At 40.1% G+C, this 19,449-nt stretch overlaps 1 protein-coding gene across 1 annotated transcript; it reads right to left on the minus strand.

Annotated features, from left to right (window-relative positions):
* Positions 1-378: 378 nt before the first annotated feature.
* Positions 379-18,082, minus strand: EPHX4 (epoxide hydrolase 4). The gene is made up of 7 exons (XM_030032394.2): positions 17,755-18,082; positions 14,860-14,945; positions 11,252-11,409; positions 9,085-9,213; positions 6,876-6,979; positions 5,778-5,926; positions 379-1,313 (listed from the first exon to the last, which is right to left on the minus strand). The coding sequence occupies exons 1-7, from the start codon at positions 17,995-17,997 to the stop codon at positions 1,079-1,081; spliced, it is 1,104 nt and encodes a 367-aa protein (XP_029888254.1). The 5' UTR covers positions 17,998-18,082; the 3' UTR covers positions 379-1,078.
* Positions 18,083-19,449: the final 1,367 nt, after the last annotated feature.

Here is a 19,449-nt window from a genome sequence, read left to right on the forward strand (position 1 = left end):
AGAGGGAGCCTCTGGAAACCCTATAGGCAAGTGACTCACCTCTTCTGGGGACTCACATTTCGTGCTTCTTTTCTTCTTTGTAGTTAGCATCCACGTTTCTTCTCCCCTGCCACCACATGCAAGTTAATTCTATCCTCTGTTTCCATAATGACTGTGTCTCTTCCTCCTATAAACACAGGAACTTGGCAGCAGTTCTTGGAGACAAGAACAGTAGTTGCTAACATAGGAAGGATAATGCCAACAATGAGGCATTATTTCCAAGAAACTACAACAATCGTAGCATGAGGAAGGCCGCACAGTGGACACACACTTCAGCTATTCAAACCCAGTTCTTAGCTTCAGTAAGAAATCTCTCCATAGCAAGTCAGATAAAGGGAGTAGTTTAAGTTGCTTTTTATTAGACAGAGGTGGATTTGATACATGTTATCAGTTAATTTTCCATTCTCCTTGTTCAGACTTGTCGAGTGTACAGGTTTCCCATTTTTTTAGTCAAGAAAGAAAAACACATCGCACAAAGCAGCTGCATTCAACAATACAACAAGATACATATCATTATTCACTTGAAGACTAGAAATGTGCCCAGAAATTTTTCAATCATTCAGTATGCTAAAATATAGATAATAAAAAGAGTTAGTTACTGTTTAATGGTAAAAGACATTAAAAAAATTCAGGTGACTCTAGAATGAAAACTCATGACTTCCTCCAGTATGGCACCACTCTATTGTTTCATTATAAATTTGTAAAAGGCACCACACATGAAAACTGTACAGCAAGGGAGAAAACAAAACCAAGCAACTTTCCATGATTTTCTTTCTGTACAAATACATATATATCTTAAGGCAGGTGTTTTTATGTGCAAAATACAAGTATACAGGTAAAACCAATGTTGGTATCATACATTCTCATACTCACCACTTCTTTTAGCAGTAACATTGGTGTCCAAATGTACAGTACATTGAAAACACTTTTCTCTAACAGAGCTCAAAATAGAAGGCAGGCTGGAAATATGGCCCTGATAACAATTAGTTTTTAAATCTGAAAAGCTTTTATGTAGACCCCTTAAAACATGTACGAACAGTCATTCTCTTTTTCTTGTTGTCTCTTCCTTTAGAAAGGTCCATATCAACTTGTTCACTATGTCAGGTTGATCCTGTTGGAGCCAGTGACTGGCTTCAGACAAAATAGTTAATCTGAAATGATTTTTAACATAAATCCGTGTAATTTCTGCCATCTCAACTTCCATAAACGCATCTCTTTCTCCCCATAACAGCAGGGTTGGCATGATGACTTCGTGGTGCTGCAGAGGTAGGCAGCTTTAAAAATAAAACACACTTATTTAGGTCTTATTTTAACAAAGAAATCACCAAGACAGATTTCAGTCAACTTCGCTTTTGAAATCAACACAGTGAATCTCATGGCAAGCATTCTAGGTTGCAGGATATCTCCTACAATACCAAGAAAACACTCCTGTGACTCAAAGTCCTCTGTTTTTAAGGATGGTGAAATTGTTAGAAGATACTTCTACTGTAACTTGTCTGTAACTAGCGGTGGATTGCAACAGAAGTCCTACTTTTGGAACATGAATGATGTTTCAGCATGGTGCACAGCTCAGGAGCCCCATGATACCCATAAAAGCGAATGTGGAACAACACAGCCAGAATTTTGTAGGTCAGTGGCTTTCCCTTGGTGGATGAACGCTATGGCAAATTTCTGAACCTGCATTATTTACTGCAAGTAGGTTTTAATGCAATATGATGCTTTGAATCACATTTAGACTACAGTATTCAAGGCATCTAGCTAGCTGAGTAGCCAAACTGTCTTACCAGAAAACAGTCGTCCAGGAAATGGCAGGCTGCCATTTTTGGACACTATGGAAGATACCAGCTAGAGTGTTTCAGACTTATTAAAAATTAAATATCATGTAGTACAGCTAAAAATAAAAATATTTGTAGAAAAAGATATTCTATAGAACACTGATGTCTGAAATGCTGAACTGAATTCTGTTACATTCACTCATCTATGAAATTCACGCTAACATTCAAAGTGCATCAGAGTTCCCTTTACAAAGAGCTACAGTATGTTTTTGAAGGCGTTGGACTTACATACCTACAACTGTACACAGTGAAAGAAAACTGTTCCTTAAAAATTTGCTTTTCATGGAGTCATAACCTCTTTAAAACTGCAACATCACAACCTAGAGCTTTGGCATACTAGAAAGCGTTTAAAGATAAATACATTATAAGACGTTTGAAGAGTACTTTCAAGAAAAACCCTTAGAAAGTAAAATGTTAATAAAAATTATACCACCACAATGACCTATTTAAACTTTCAGTAAAAATTTATTATTTTTTCTTAATACAATTCTTTTAGGTGGAATATTTTATAAATATTTCCACACATTAAAGGTAGGCATTATGAAAGATACAAGTAGCTAGAAATGAAAGACTATTTCAACATAAACCATACTAACCCACCAGAATTTATTCCAGCTCATCTATTTCAGAGATACTGAAAAATTTATCTAATTTATGCTTGAATTGTTTAATCTTAGCCACATATTGTAACAGACTAGCTGTGACAATTCAAAACAGATTCCATCTGATCAGACACAAATCTCTATTATATTAATGCTCAAACATGATTATTTTAAACCAGTAATGTATAAAAAAGATTTTCTGAAAAAAATTTTATGACATACTTAAGTGCTAGGTTGAAACTTAGGAGTTAGTTAAGAGGCTATGCTCTGTAAAAAGGGAAAGACAAAGAAGATGGCATGCATTAGTTTAAAATAAGACAAAGAAATTGAGACTTTGAAGACATTCTTCCTCTCTACTTACACACGATGTCAAGAAATATTAATAAAAGGTCACTTTAAATAATAATTTAATTTTTCATTGATGAATTAGGAAAATTCTTAAAATGGCTTTTGTAGCAGTGGATTTAAAATCTCATTTTGCAAACACCTGACCTCACCCACTGAACCATAGCTTATTCATAGTATCAGTTTTAAAAATTGATAATGTGATGATCTGATTCAGTGCATTTAAACTAACCTCTTTACCTTTAAAATCCAGTATCCTGGATCTCTTCACTATTTGTATGTGTATTTTTTCACTACTATAGTAGTATATATAGTAGTATATAGTAGGGTTTACTATTTTTCTTTTGTGTCTAAGTGCCTTGCAAGATTTGTAGCCTCACTTAGGAAAACTCTTCTGGGCTTTTTACACATGCTGCATAGATAAACAACCTGTCATTTTTCATTGCCTATGAGCAATATTTCTTTTCAGCCTGGAATATGGGACATGATATCATGCCTGAATTTTTTAGAAATCTCCTTTAACAAGGATTAACATGCAGATTTCACATTTAGAAAGGGAAGTTCCACTCGTGAAGTTTAAGTCTTTGAAAAACAGACTCAAACCTTCATACAACACTGTTATACAGTTTTTTCTGTAAACAAGTAAGTGAAATACTTAACTGCTATAAGAGAACTAATCCCATTTTCTAAAAAAATGGCGTATCAGAAGAAATTCAAGCTTCAAATGCTTACCTATCTCTCTTAACCAAGCATGACACAAAAGCTTTATGATTTTTATTACAAAAGTGTTTGTATCTAAAGTATAGTGAAAGGAACAACTGCTGTGCTATTTATACAAGGATGTGTTGGTGATGGATGGATGGTAGGTGATTTCAATCGTCTCTTTGGAAATAACTTTCCAGAAAAATTAAGCTCTGAGGAATGAAACTCCAGGTGGATAGTAATGAGTCGGAAACCTTTAACATGTAGGTCACCAGTGCCAGCCCACTGGGAGTTACGGTGAATACAAGTCATTAGCATCTAAGTGCTGCTTAATGGCTTATATGAGAGGAAGTGAAAATTTCAATCCAGTTTTAATATTTAATGATTCAGATCCCATAAAGTGTGACCATCAAAATTGGTGGCAAGAACTGAATGAGCTGAAGACTAATCTTTTCCTTCCAGTCCAAAGCCTGCTGAATTGTGGCTGACAGCACCTAAAATAATATTCTCTGAATTAAAGTACAGATATACTTTCATTAGAAAAATAAAGCAAACAGTGCACAAACATACACACAGAGGAATTAATATCTGTAAAGATACTTTCTGATTAATAACTGATACTAGGCTTTTTTTTGAGCCTGAAAAGGCCTGGAACAATAGTTCAAACATATGCAACTCTTACATTCATCTTATCTGAATCCCATAGCAATTCAGCTATCAGCTATCACAGATATTTCACTGTTATTGTCAGAGAAGCATCTGGTTAATACGCACACTCACTGATGCAAGGTGCTGTGGCAAACGTAACAAACGAGGCTCAGGGCGCTCATGCCTCTCCAGCTCCTCATTAGCCCTACCCCTGGGGCTCCTGCAGTGCAGCTGCAGGGCCAGGGAGCTGCCATGCAGCCGCAGAGCTCCCCGTCGCCCTTGGACGTGCCTGCTGATGTCCTCAGCCACTCTCTGCATAGCTTTAAATAAGTATACTGTTACCAGCACAGCCATCTCATTTATTGCCCCTTGGTGTCTGTGCTTGGGGTTATCTTGTTTAGAAGAAAATATACCACCTCTCTACTTTCTCATTCCAGTTTTGTTTCTTAGCCTGTACAAGGCAGCACCTAGCTCAGATCCCCATTTTCCTCCCAGTATTTCCCTGCTGACCGCTCTCCTGACAGTGACAGCATGGAAGGCACAGAAAGAGCAGTAAGGGTGGCACTAAATTAGAGCAGGGAAAATGAAAAGTTAATCTACTTCAAACACCAGCTGCCTGAGTTCAGGGAAGGAAGAGAATTGTCATTTTTAAAGAATATTGGGAAGCTGGTCTTGTGTTAGAGAAGCATGCAGGAGATTTAGCACTGTTGAAGACTGGAGGCAGTAAAGAAGAGTTCAGTCCCACTCTTCTAGGTATAGTCCTTCAAGTTAGGGCTGTAAGTCATAAATAGAGTATATGCAGAGTGAAAGACCTTCTGGCCCTGTTAAGTTTTTGGTAGATAAAAAGGGGGTGTCAGTCTCTAAGGCCAAGCCAACTCCTTCCAAGAAAGTTAAAACCATTAGAAAACTGCTTGAGAAAATAAAATAAATATTAAGCTTGCAAAAATATTTCCTATTATGATACTATCTCTCAGTTTTAGTCTATGCATGCTTCCTGCTATATGTGCTCACTGCTGCCAGTGAGTCTGACGAGACCAATGCAGGAACGGAAAAAAAAAAAAAAAAAAAAAAAAGAGTTAGGGTTAGTTTTAGGCTTAGTTACAAAACAAATTACCCCATCTTTTAAAAAAAAAAAAAACAAACCAGCCCACACAGAATAAAATTAAAGTCAGACATGGTTTTGTAAAGTTACAAGTGAGGGCAACGTACTTGGATGCCATATTATCTAGCAGTATTATCTAATAATAAGCTCTTCATAGATCTTATTATTAGATAATATGAACTGTAATGCCAACAATTAATTGATGTTAATTTTGTAAGTATTATTTAGAGATGTTTTTGTGATTGCCATGGGTTCTGTGAACAAGGAAGGGCCTTTGCTTTATTAGATTTTGAAACAAAGATTTTCCTTATCTGCACTCGGACTGTTTCACCGTTTTGTGTGGATACATCGCATCACACTGCTTGACACCGAATGCATTTGTTACCTGGTGAGACTTTAGAATTTGCGGTTTTTCCGCTACTTCAGCGGCAGAAGATGCAATACCACTTTTGGCCTCCAGGGGTCCCTAGAATATTTTACCTTGTTTCAGAATGTTATACTGACCTGAAAATACTTCTGTAATGGTTAATGGGTCCAGTTAATGCTCCAGGTTGTGAAAAGACATAGAGATAAGCTTCAATATCCTCTGCTGTTAATCTGCAGCCTTTCCTTCCAATTCCAGTGGCCTGGCTGGTAAATAAACTTTTCAGAACCTACAAAAGGAAGCATAAGCAGCCACTATGTAAGATAGCTAGAAAATGTCATTTCTCTCCTTCAACAGGACACATCTTTCTAAAATCTATTTATGCATTGTTTAGAGTATAATGAATGGTTTAAATGCTTTTTTAGAGAGCTATGTGTAAAGCACACGGTAAACTTATTTCTGGTATAACTTACTTCAGAATTATCAAGTACAGCCAAATACCAGTATTACCAAGTTACTCAGTTTTGCACCCTGACCTGCCACCTGTGACAGGCAAAGGCAAGCGCAGGCACAGACTTTTCTTTGGGACGGACCCCAGCAGCTGACAGGGTGGCAGTGAGAATGATTCAGGACCTCCCCAGCTTGCTGTGCCCTGTGTGCACGCAGCACTTGGAGCTCTGCACTGGGCTGTATGCACGTAGGAGGATGCACGCCAGCAGCTGATTTTTCCCTTTTTATACACTTGTACTTATTTTTTTAAGGTTATACAAGGTGTTGGCCTTGTTGGTTCCTCAGGCAGAATAAATCACCTGGCTGAATTTGATGCCCAGACTCCCAGGCTGCCTGCCTTGTAGCAGGCTCTGAGGGATAAGAGGATGTCCCACTGCACACAGGAGCTTCAGGTAAGTCAGCAGGAGTTCCCCAAGCACCAAATGTGTCCCACTGGCATGGGCACACGTAAAACCAGCTGACTGTCCAGGTGGAGTTATGCACTGTAGTGCTGGAGGTTAAAAGTATGTACCTGAACACCTCCCAGAAATGCAAAAGCAAGAGTTAATCTCAGAGACTATACACACTTATATCCTACTTTATATAAATATATAAAGCTAAAGAAGAAAAATCAGAAAGCTCTGTATTTTTTCCAGTAATTATAACTACATCAGAAGAGATGAACATAGGAAGCAATTCTTCAATCACTCATAGTTAAATATATAAACAAGAGCACTCATTTTGCTCACCTTGAAATCATTTACTGTAAACATGAATTCAGGAAACCATGGCATTTGGAAAAAGAAGTAGTAACCAGATTTAATCAATTGTGATGGATGTCGTAGAATGTATTCTGAAACAAAAATTCCCATGAATTAAAAATGAAAACTGATGACTCAAACAAAATTACTGTTAATATTACAATTTTTTAAACTTAAAAGGCATGTTCTAAAAATATTACATTAGAGCATGCTATGTGACAAAAGATGATTATTGTTTCAGGAGTAAGTATATGATGTGGCCATTAAAACATACTTCTTTTATATGTGTTAACAGTCAGCAAACCAGAAGCCTGCCAAAGATTAGGCGAGGGCAGTGATACTGGAGAGTTTAATTGCATCATAGGTTTTCACTTAGAGATCTATTTGTGTAGCTAGTCCAAAGCATTTTTGTCAGCTGTGGAATAAGAGGCATAAATAGAAGTCTTTAAGTATTTCTCTCATCAAAGACGTGATGCACAGAAATCTGTAGATGATAATCCACTTACATTCTAAAGACAGCATCAATCTTATTCATGAAAGTACAGAATTTTTCTAACAGTTGTCTTCTTGGCAATTTCAGGAACCGTAATCGAGATTACATAGCATCACTTTTTAAAGACATTGAAGCATATATAACAAAAGAAAATGATATAGCCAAATCTGCATTAAGTCTTTTTTTTTTTTTTAAATTGTAATTTTGTGTCTCCAATGAGTTGCAGAGCCAACACTGACATTCAAATACCTAATTTCCTCAAAGCAAGCACAGAAGGTATGCAGGTACTAGGAAGTCTAGAACTTATCCTTTACAGATGCAAATTCAGGAAGGCAAAATTGCACTCCCAACATAGGAGATCTCTCTGAAATATTAATTTTGAACAACTTGGGTTTTAAAACAAAATTGGGTGAACAAAAATGGGTTTTAAAACAAAGTAAATTGAAGTGTCAGCTATCTTCTAAGTTTTCCTATCTTACACATTCTTAAATTGCATCACCCATTATATTTTTCCTTGATGGACCATCATCAACACTGTTCACTTTACTTTTCTTCACAATTTATAAACTGTGTATTTTCATTTAATCCACAGTAGAACAAATTTGATCCAGGGAGACTTTATCAAGCTACAGAAGAGATTTTGTACTTTAACAAATATCCAAACAAATACGAAGAAATACTATACTAAAATGTACTGTCTTCCATACAGCCTGGCTCCTGCTCTCAGTGAAAATACTGCAAAAAGCTCCTGCTTGCTCAGGTGGTGGTGAACAGACATTTCCTTGGGTAAGTGAGGCCTAACTACCTGGCAAAATATTCTTTAATATCCTAGAAAGGTGCTCAAGAACACTGTGAGAACAACATGTGTGAATGGTTCTGATTCCAGGGTGGTGAATGTAAATCTGACCTTACAACTGAAAAGAAAATGAAAGCTGCACTAAATATTCTTAACTATTGCTGGGTAAATGGGGTGAATTTTTAAATGGAAATAGGGTAAGGTCAGCAATTGAAGAAATTAAAATTAGTGAGATACTACTTCCATTTTAATTACTGAATGTTGATCTAATCCCTATGAAATGTTTTGTAATTCTGGGTAGCAGACAAGCTCAAAGCCTATCACACAACAAATTCTCCTAGTGCACCTAAATCCTGAATTCAGCTCACTAATAGTACCTTCCTGAGCCTCTAGTAAGTAGCCTGGAAAGGCTGTCTTGTTCCAACGAATATTGTACCAGATCATAAATTGTCACTTGTCACCTAAATCAGGATTAAATTATAATGTCTGATTCACATTTATACAAAGGCTGTTTTATGCAGACTTAATAATGTAGTGAGGCCTTAACCTAGGTGTAATACAATATACACCCCTCTTCAGGGAATTTTATCCTGCCAAAGTGGTGTAAAACAGATTCATGTATATGAAAATTATATTTGTGGATCTTCAAGGATTAAGCAAAACATCAGTAAGTTTGGTTGCAAGCACTCCCACTTCCTACAATAAATTATTTCCAAAAGTCAAATACTTGATACCTTACTGCTTCCTAAAATACAGTCCAGATTGTGACAGGCACTGAGTACAGGCAACTTACCTACTGAACATCTAAAGGGGCAAGTAGCTTGTTCTTCTTTAGCAACCTCAAAGGAAACACAATCATAATGAAAATGCAGATGCTCTGGATTAACAAAGACTACTATAAAACTCACCTGTAAACACAGAAGGATGAGGGAAATTAACCACAATCAGCTTAGTCACCATTTCAGGGTAACATATAGCCACTAACCAAGCGATCATTCCTCCCCAGTCATGGCCAATCAACACACACTTGTTGTATCCTATCACATAAACACAGATTTGTGCTTTTATTTCAGTAGAATTTGTATCCATACAAATTATCACATACAATAAAATAATTATTAGGCAAAATAGGTGGTCCAGCACATTTATTAATGTAACTATTTAACACTGCACTGCTTCCATTACTAATGGCAAGAAAAAATATTGCACTATTATAGTTAAAAAATTAACAGATAATTAAAATTATTTAATTGGACTTCAATTACACTTTAACTATACTACCTCAATGTCAAACTAAAGTCACTTGGTATCCAAATGGCCACCCTGTTCTCATCTTGGCCAATGTAGGGTCAGATATACAATTCAAATTGCAGCCATTATAATGCATGTACGTTTAGGGTATTTGGAGTCTGAAACTGCAGACAGAAAGACTAAGCCCTCTCCTGAGCCCCTCCTGAACAAAACTAATCCTTATGAATTTTGCTGAATATGGGAGGTTATCTAAGCACTGAACATCATCACTATGCAAAAAGTGGGCATTATACTTAATAGCCACATATATAGTGTGTATATATATACACACATATTTATATACTTAGTAGACCTGTAGCTTTTCTCCATATGCTGTTTTGATGGCAATTTCTAAAGTTCTCGGTATTCACATACTTACTCTTCCATCAATAAAAATGGTAATTTAACAGCAACAAAAGGGGGGAGAGAAATCATGACTGGGTTTTTGAAAGCCTAACTGCTGGAATACATACTATAGTGTCAGATACCATGACCCTCCTCATTGAGGATTGTAATGCTGAGCACATACACTACAAATGAAATGTATAAAAGCCAAACTGTTTAGAATTCTGACATAAATTTGGACACAGTTGTCAAAGCACATTATAACCCCTCTCTTGAATAGAAATCTTCTGGAGCACTTTTGATGTAATCAAGTTCTCCAAAAGAATTTAATGTGGGGTTAGAACAAACAAAGATAACAAGCCTCAGAAATACTTTTCCAAAAAAATTTTAAATCCCTATGAAATTGAATTATGACAAGAGCGTTTCTCAAGCATAACCATGGCATTACCATGGAGATTAACACAACCAGCAAAGGTTGGAAAACGTAAACACAGTGTGGAGACTGCCTGCCCAATCTTTTGACAATATTCAAACATCACAAGCAGAGCAAATCCTAAATTCAGATTTTAGAACTGGAATCACTGTTTTACTATTTCTTCATGTGAAATACAGTAAGTTGTTTCACTATCCCTAGAGTACCCAGGGAATTAAAATGAATCGGGGAATGACAGTCTAATCCCTTGTCTTGCTATTGGAATGGAAGGGAAATACCCTTCACTAGGTGTTAGAATTTATTGCCAGAACAGCTACACTTCAAACTGAACTCGGAGGGGCAAATTTTGCAGACCCACTTCAGCTCTAGACCATTACCCTGTGTGTTTGCCACAGGGAGCAGAAATGTGCCCCTTGTTCTCCCTTCTGTTCTTCTCACTGTTGTGTAAGACAGAGTGATTCAGCTCTTGAGAACTGACTACTGTGCAGGAGTAGTATTTTGGGATTATTTTTTTTTTTAATACAGCAGATGTACTGTCATCATCTTTATAAAGCCCACAGTATTTATTCTATCTTGTTTGTGCAAGAAAAATGTCACCTGATTTAAATTCTTTGGTCTACAAGTGCTATTAGACTCTAATTCAGAACATTATCCACTAAGTGCAATGGTTAGGAGTAAGCAAAGACCTTCTTAGGGAAAAAGACCATAGATTTGTACTGCTGGATTTCACAGCACATAGGGAAGATTTTTTTTAAACCCATGATGGAAAATCATCTTTACATATTGTTTACACTGACATACGCATCATAATTAGAAAACAAACCTTTTTCATTGATAACAGTCCATAAAATATGAGTAGCCTTAGATTTTTATCTATACATATCTGGTATGTGCATATATTAAAGAGAATGCAGTTTTAAAAAAAAATCAGTGCTAGATCTTTATGGGATTTTTGCCAGCAAATCAAGTCATCTATGAGCTGAGTAGTTTGTCTTCTACTAACGCACCTAGAGATTCCAAAATATCCTTTATATCTGTTATCAGGCAATCTAACTTGTAATTTTCTTTGTGAGAAGGAGCATCTGTTTCTCCATAACCTCTCAAATCCAGGGCCACCACTCGATATTCACTTTTAAATTCCCGCAATTGATGGCGCCAAGAATACCTAACAAAGGGGAAAAAAAAAGTTGGAGTTATAAGGTCAAGCAGTATGATACCAAAATGTACTCAATGCTTTTGCTCCCAAATAGTTGAGGGTAAATTAGCATGGCTTTGCAACAAAATTCTTTTTTCCTTCTGTGGTACGCTGGTGCTCCTTTGTGGCTGTAACAGTTTTGTGCTCCCTTCTTGAATTCCCCAGTAAGGAAGTGCGGCTGTCAGAAAGGGGCCATGGCCAGAGCCTGGGTGTTTCAGCAGTTCCTGGCATGGTCCCTTTGCTGCAAAGGAAGCAGGCAGAAACCAGAGCATGCAGAAGACTATTCTGTTTTATCCCTGCAGCTATAGTACCATCAAAAAAGTAAGGTCTGAAAAGCTTTCTCTTCTCCCTGGCTTGCTCACACATTTTGATGGAGTAGGGAAATACGCCTCAAGGCATGTGTTTTGGTTTTTTTAATTCCTTTTCAGAAACGGAATGGCAGATAATTCATACACTAAATAAACCCAAGAAAGAAATACAATGAATATCACATGAACTTGGTGAAGATTTATATTACGTACACTTTCATCTGTGTCTCTATACTACCAGAATTGTTCTAGAACTATCTCTCAATGTGTTGGCACTACAGAAAGTATTTCATTGCTTGTGTTTCTATGGAAGAGAGTGGTAACATTACACATATTAAAAGACATACAAAATTACGAACTCAGACAAAGGCAAAGGCTATTCCTCATTCTGTAATAGTATGTAGTGACTAGATGTCCGTTATGAAGCAAAAATAACAAGAAAATAGTGGGTCTCATCCTGCAAGAACTACCTGCCCTTCAACTGTTATTGAAACCAAATAAATTACAGAATAGCCAGTACCAAGACAGACACAGCCTTATCTTATACTGCAATATAAGATATACGAAAACCATGAACCTTCTAGGCATATATAATAATGGCTGCATCCCTCTGTGCTGGGATCTAGCTTTTACTTCTGCTTGTTTCAACAGTCTCAGATAAACGTTATGTAACATTTGGATCATCAGTGATCGTAAGAGTGATGCACAGAATTCTACCTCAATTCAAACAGTGTCTATATCAGACCATTAGCTCTACCACCTTAGCTTTGCCTCCAGCCTATTAGGGACATAAGTAATGTTACAGTAACACTGATAAATTATAGAAATTTGTATTCATATAAACAGAACAGTCAGAACCTTTTCATTTCAGTGCCATAATGCAAATACAAGATTTAGCTGAGATCTCCAGGAATGAAATTTTTAAAGGCATTATACAATGATTTGGAAGCTGAATTTGCCATGGTAACTGCTGTAGCTATCCTATATATTTCACTAAGAAGAAACAAGGAGGCCCATAAATAAATAAATATACTATTTTTGTTTTCAGAAAATGTCTACTTCCTATCCTCATCTTCCGTTTTCACAACAGTCCAACAATCACCAAATATCTGACCTACCTAATGGGTAGGTTTTATATTCAAAGAAATCCGTTTACAACATATGAAATGTAACTATTGGACAGCTGCTTTGCAAGCAGAATTTGGAAATGTTGGTGAATGCTTTCATGTTCATGAGGTTGAATCATGGAAACTATTTTGTGACTTTCTGATCACATTATTTCTGAAAGGCAGCTTGTACAAAATTCAGCAGCTCACACACAAGTCTTATAGGTACACAGCTGTCTCAACACATTATGCCCAATTTCAGATATTTCGTCTTTCCACAACATTGGTATTGATTTTCAAGTTCTTATGCATCTAAAGCACTTAATGGCACTGGTGCATTATATTCTTAAGTGATCTTTCATCTTCAGGCATTCTCAATCACTCACTAAGGTCAGTATTGTCCAGTTATGGTTGTCCTACTTATAACCTTGAGACACTGGAAGGCAGAGATTTGTTACAATTAAGAATTGTAGCTAGGAATCATATCCTTTTTTTTTCCCTAGCCAAACAATACAAATTTGATGCTGCTTTAGATATCTCTTAAATTGTGATTATTTTATCTTCTGCTCTCAGAACAATCTCTATTCTTGCATACAAAATTCTTCACTGATTGAATTAACAAACCAACATCAGTATTGGTAGCGTGACTATTTTATAGACTATTAGCATGTAGTCTTCTTTTTAAAAACAGTTACATAAACTATGCTATTGGTGGTCCCAGTGACCCATAGAACAGTTTCTTATTAATTCCTTTTGAATGGTCCGATAATAAAATATATTAACTGTCACTTAAAGCATGACTCACCATTCTGAACTGTAAGAATGGCTTTCTGCTTTTTGAAAGTGATATACCAGATCTCAGTAGAATACGTATATAAAAATGCTAAATTTTCTGTTATTATTCCCACTGTAGGGGAAATCAGCTGTAGTCTCAGCTGTCTTACTGTGTTAGAATATGTGTTATGCCAGGTATGCATAATGCTTGCATAGAATATGCACCCCCCCATCTAACTGTCTTTTTAATGAAAGTTTACAGTTTTAATCCTTTTAGATAGCAATTTCTTATTTGGACAATCTACCTCTTCGAAAATTTATCTTAAAATAAATATGACTTTCTACCGTCATCCTCAAGGCCATTAGTATCTATAGGAAATTGCTAAGGGAAGAGAACTGACCTCTGCTGGTCAGTTTATCATGGAATGACCTGAGTCCAGCTTGAAAGATCACAGTTCCAACAGTGGACCCTAGCTCCATATCTGAGTTTAGAAAGGAAAAGGATCGTTTAACTGGCTGAATTACTGGCATTACCACTTCCCCTACTCCCTTACTGTTTTTTCGGTGCAAGTTCTGTAAGCCATGCTTCACTAGTTAAACCTGGCAATGACAGCCTGAGCAATTTGGTTAAATCATTAGACACATGACTGCTTTTCATTGTTATAAACAAACATTTAGGATTGGGTTTGATGCATCATTCATCTTGTGATGAACTAATAATAGAACCTTTTTCCCTGAGTAGCATTCTGAAATCAGGCTGCACAATAGCCTATAGAAGTCATAGTTCTTCTTCCCCTCCCCTAGTTAAAAATTAAATTTTTAATAAATGTAGCAATCCATATTGCACTTAACATATAATGGATCCTTATTTTAACACCCTCTGCTATAGTTCATAAGTTTAGCCATATAGTACAAATGTTATCCAAACAGGAAATTCATTAAAAATGAGCAGCTCCTCCCCAAAGTTTGGAGAGAAGTGTACATACTTGGGGAAAAATGGACTGACTGTGCAAAAAAAGATGGTTGGTTTGCGTTAGCCTGCAGGAATTTTTTGTGGATGCTGCAGTCAAAAAATGTTTGAATGGTTTGTTCACTACTAAAACTTCATGCCATTAGTTAGTACTCATAGATACATAAAATGGATCACACTGGGGACACTTAAGCTGAGATGATCACTCTTGAGTATCTTAAGCAGCCTCTTTTATACAAGAAAAGTGTGTAGGGAGTTTTACCAGAATTCTGGAAAGCCATGAAGCAGCAGCATGAGTGGTTTACCCCTTTCTCCAGCAGCCACATAGTGGAATCTTAACCCTGAATCCTAAAACAAGAGAAAAAGAAGCATGTTTTTATTGCTGCATAGAACTGCTATACTGGGATTTGAGAATGAATATGGTTTCAGACAATATTCTAAGAAACAATATATTGCCCCTGGAAAAAAAAAAAAATCAAATTGTCAGGTTTTGAAGCTAAAGTCTTCTGCAATTCTGAGATTGGGTATCTGCTACACCCTGGCAATCTTGAGTATTCCCCACCCCGCCCGGCTGCCACAGCTTCTTCCAGGGAGGACCATCTTTAATACATGTCAGGCTATGTTGACTATGTGCCAGTTCAGCCATGAGCATGCTAATGTTTCTGAAAGAGCACCGCCTGGCACAGTGGCTAGGAAATGCAGATTATTCTCGAAGTTAGCACCTTGCTTTCACACGGACACCAGTCATGTGCTTTATGGAAAGACTTTAACAGACAGTATACTTTAAATGCACTTTCAAACTTTCAGTTAGTTTGTAAGATTATGCAACTATTTAAAACAATCACATTGCATTCAGGCACAATAAAGGACTGCGTGGATTCTTAAGAACCAAAAGCAATCAAAATTAAGTAACTGGAAAGCAAGTAGTTTTTGCTCGTTTTTACTGTTCAAGGTTTCAGACTCGCTTCAGAAAAGAAAGCCTTAATGTTATAATCTTCTTTCTGCCCTGTCTATAGTCACTATTTCTGATGCATCTTTTAAGAAAATGGGTCCTATGAGAATTACCAGCAGGCAAGTTACTTATTGTCAGCAGTGCAGAGGTTGAACACTAAAATGCCATTGAACTGAATGGATGTACACAAGCTTACATTAACTCAAGGTCGAATCCAGTAGAATTTAAATAAACTGAAATTATGACCTAGAGGGTTTACTGAATTCTGGCACAGAAGTAGATACAGAAGTTGGGAAAAGAGTTAGCTCACAAAATACAACATGCTGTTTAGAAGTCAAGTGAAGGAAACTGCAGGAAGAAAGGTTGTACAGCTCCTGAACAAATGTCAGAGCCTGCACCGTCTCTGCTGTTCTAAAAAGGGGAGAAAACCCCACGCCTTTGCTGTACATCAAGGGCTTATATCAGGCCAAGGATCACAAACACATACAAAAAGTTTTTCTTGCCAGAGATGCTTCAAATTCTCTGAGCTACCTTAGCACTGCTAAGTCACTGACCAGCTACGAACCCATTAACTTACGTCTTGATTCTTGAAAGGGCTCTAAAGAGGGAACATCTAGGTTTTTTTCTACTCACTAGGGATATAATAGGGACTTTTGCTCAGTTCTGCCCAAAATTACACTGACATTTCTCCTCTGGGATGCCAATAAAGTTGAAGTCCCTCGAGGTAAAAATAAATTCCTAGTAAATTTTAAGGCCGTTACATCACTTTCACTAGTCTCCATATCGCTCTTCCTTTGATCCTTTTCCATTTAAAAAAGTAGAAGTTTCTCAGTTTCCTTCCACAGTTTCTCTTCTCAAGTTAGTGAGTAGTGGGTAAGCCTTCCTCCATCCTGCTGCTTTCAGTTCGAGTCCTCTAGGGATTTACCCTCAAAGTTTTTATTTTAATCTATTTATTACTTTTAAGGGCATCCCCTTTACTCATACAAATTCAGTCACCACTTGTACAGCAGCAGATTAAATGTCACGTGCCCCAAACTAAGCCCATCCTCTACCTTTTCAGTTGCTCCTTTCTGTCCCCTTTTTTCTGCCCCCCAAAACAGTCATAGAATGTTGCCGTCTTTCCTAAAACAGACTCTTTTCTTTGTTGTGTTGAAATCTGTACAGATCGGTAGGGTACATGTGTTTGGAAGGTAACACGTTAGCCTGCTGTTATTCAACGGCAAGAGTTTCGTATTTCCTGAAATGAGTGAAAGACTGTCATATTGACAGCAATTTGTCTTGCCCCCAAACGCTCTTTTATTACTGCTCTACCCCTCATTTCCCCAGCAACCCATTCATTTGCTGCTTGGTTCTATCAGAAAAAAAGAACGTGGCATATGAGTAAAAAAAGCACGCACATGCCTCCTAATAACGTTAGAAAAAGAAAACAAGCCAATCACGAGAAACGGAGAGGCTCAATAATTCGTATTAGTGCTGCCTGGCACAAAACCGTCCGCCCAGATCCCCGAGATCTTTGCGCTCATTTTATTAAAAACAACGCTCGACAAAATCTGCTGCGCGTTCTTTGCTCACCCGTAACTACAAAAGAAACCAAGCTAACGCAACTTCATTTAGAGCATTCGGCGGAGGAGCAAGGCGCGGGCAGAGGTCTCAGACAAGTATAAAAACTGACGGGTGGCTTTAACCGCACCACCTCAGGGACAGGGCTTAGCTTTTTCACGCTCCGTTTTCCCCGCGACCCTGACGCACGACAGGCGCTCCCGGCCGCAACTGGGCACGCCGTAAAGAACGGGGCGAGCAGGGCAGAGGAGGCTGCGGGGAGCGACGGGGCACGTACCCGCAGGCGGGCTGCGACAGACCGGGGGTCGCCCGGCGCCCCTCCCGCCCACCGAGGGCCCCGCACCCCGGCCGGCCGGGCACCGCTTCCTCCCCGGGCAGCCGGGCCGGGCCCGGCCTGCGCTGCGCCCCGCCCCGCCCCAGCGAGCCCGGCCGGCCCGGCACCGCTCCCCGGGGGCGGGGGCAGGGGCAGGGGCAGGGGCAGGGGCACGCAGGGGGATGCAGGCGCACGTAGGCGCGCAGGTGTGCAAAGGGGAGCGTGCACGCTGCCCGTGCACACGCGTGCCCAGGAGCGCGGGCAGGGCTGCCCTGCACGGGAGGGACGCGTGTGCGCACCGCGGGGCCCGCTCCCCCCGCCCTCGCCCTCACCTTGATCCGGACGTAGCAGTGGGTGCCCAGGGAGGGGTCGTTGAGGCAGGCGGGGGGGTTCTCCCGCACCACCCGGCGGAAGGTCTCGCCCGGCCGCCGGCCGATGCTCCAGAGCAGGCGCAGCCCGGCGATGCAGGCGCAGAGCCCGCAGTAGCTGTACACCAGCGCCCAGAAGAGCAGCGCCCGGGCGGCCACCATCACCCGGCGGGCGGACGGCGGGCACGCAGCGCCGGGTCTCGCCATCGGGCCCCGCCGCCGCCGTCCCCGCCGGCCGGCAGGGGCTCGGAGCGCCGCCGCCGCCAGGAGCCGCCCGAGCGGAGGCACCGGGAGCGGCGGCACCGGCAGCGGCGGCGCGCTCGCCCGCCCGCCCCGCGGCCCTCGCCCCGCGCCGCCGGCGGGCGCGGCGCCGCCCGCCCCGCCCGGCTGCCGCGGCCCGGCCGCGCTAGGCCCCGGGCGGCACGGCGGGGGCGACGGCGCCGCGGCCGGGGGTGCGCCCAGCCGCTCGGCCGCGGAGGGCCCCCCCCCAAATATTCCGCAGCGAAGTAAGGAGAATCGGCCCCCGGAGCTAAGGAGCGCGGCGCTGAGCCGCGCGCGCTGGCAGAACTGCCGGATACACCCAGACTCACGCGAAATGTCACTGCGAAAAGCGCGCCGGGGGCACGCGGGACAGCCTCGCCACCGCCGGTGCCTGCCCGAGGTCCCTGCAGGCGACGGCTTCGCCTGCTCGCACCACGTACCCGAGCGCGCTTACCTTGTTTTCGCGTGAAGGGAAGGGTGTAGGTATGCGGCGGTGCGGTTGCAAGGTAGTGTTTTTCGAGAGTGTACGTTCTTTCAGTGCCGCTTCACCACTACCATTTAAAGATGATTTTGTAAACGTACGGCAATTTCAGTTATTACGGCATTTCTTAAAAAGATGCAAACTTTGAGCTCCAGCACCAAAATTTATAGTTTTTTAAACTTTACTTACTCTATTAGAGAAATTTGCTACTAGAGGAAGTTGGATCATCATTACTAACTCTGTTCCCGCAGAGTTAATTTAGTACCGAGATCTCAGCCACACAAGGCTGACGTTAGAAGCTGAACAATCTTCTGCCTGTCCGTTAGCTGTAACTTGCTACGTGGACAAGCCAAGGAGTCACAGTCATATATGAGGCCACAGATGCTGGGGTAAGAAGAGAGGCTCCAGTCAGCACGTATCTGGTATTGACCTACTGATATGCAGGGTGGGAAAGGGTAATTTCGAATCAGAATGGTTCGTGTCATCCAAAAATGTAAGAAGCAGCATACCTATTTTAAGCAGTTGATTTTACAGGTTATAAAAATGCAGGTTATGAAAAATTAGTTTATTAGTTCTGGGAGATAACGGAATGCAGACATTGTAGTTGGCGACTACAAGAAAATTAGAATTGAGCTTGCATGTCAAATCCTGACAAGTCCTGATCCAACTCACTGCACAGCCTGCTCACCTTTACTCCTTGATCTAACCCTTTGCTTCTCAGACTAGAGGGTACAGACAGGTTCGAGACTTGTAGAGACCGCGTGAGAGTCACAGCTAATAACATATGCCTATGTGCAACTGCCTGCCTGCCGGGGGTGGTGCTGCCAAATTTTACTTGGAATTTGATGAAGACTAAAATTTTTTCTTGGTCCAGGTGAATTCAGAGGATTAGAACTTACCTTCCAAGAAATTTTTTT

The sequence above is a fragment of the Aquila chrysaetos genome, chromosome 12, assembly GCF_900496995.4.
Source record: "Aquila chrysaetos chrysaetos chromosome 12, bAquChr1.4, whole genome shotgun sequence".
Classification (NCBI taxonomy): domain Eukaryota; kingdom Metazoa; phylum Chordata; class Aves; order Accipitriformes; family Accipitridae; genus Aquila; species Aquila chrysaetos.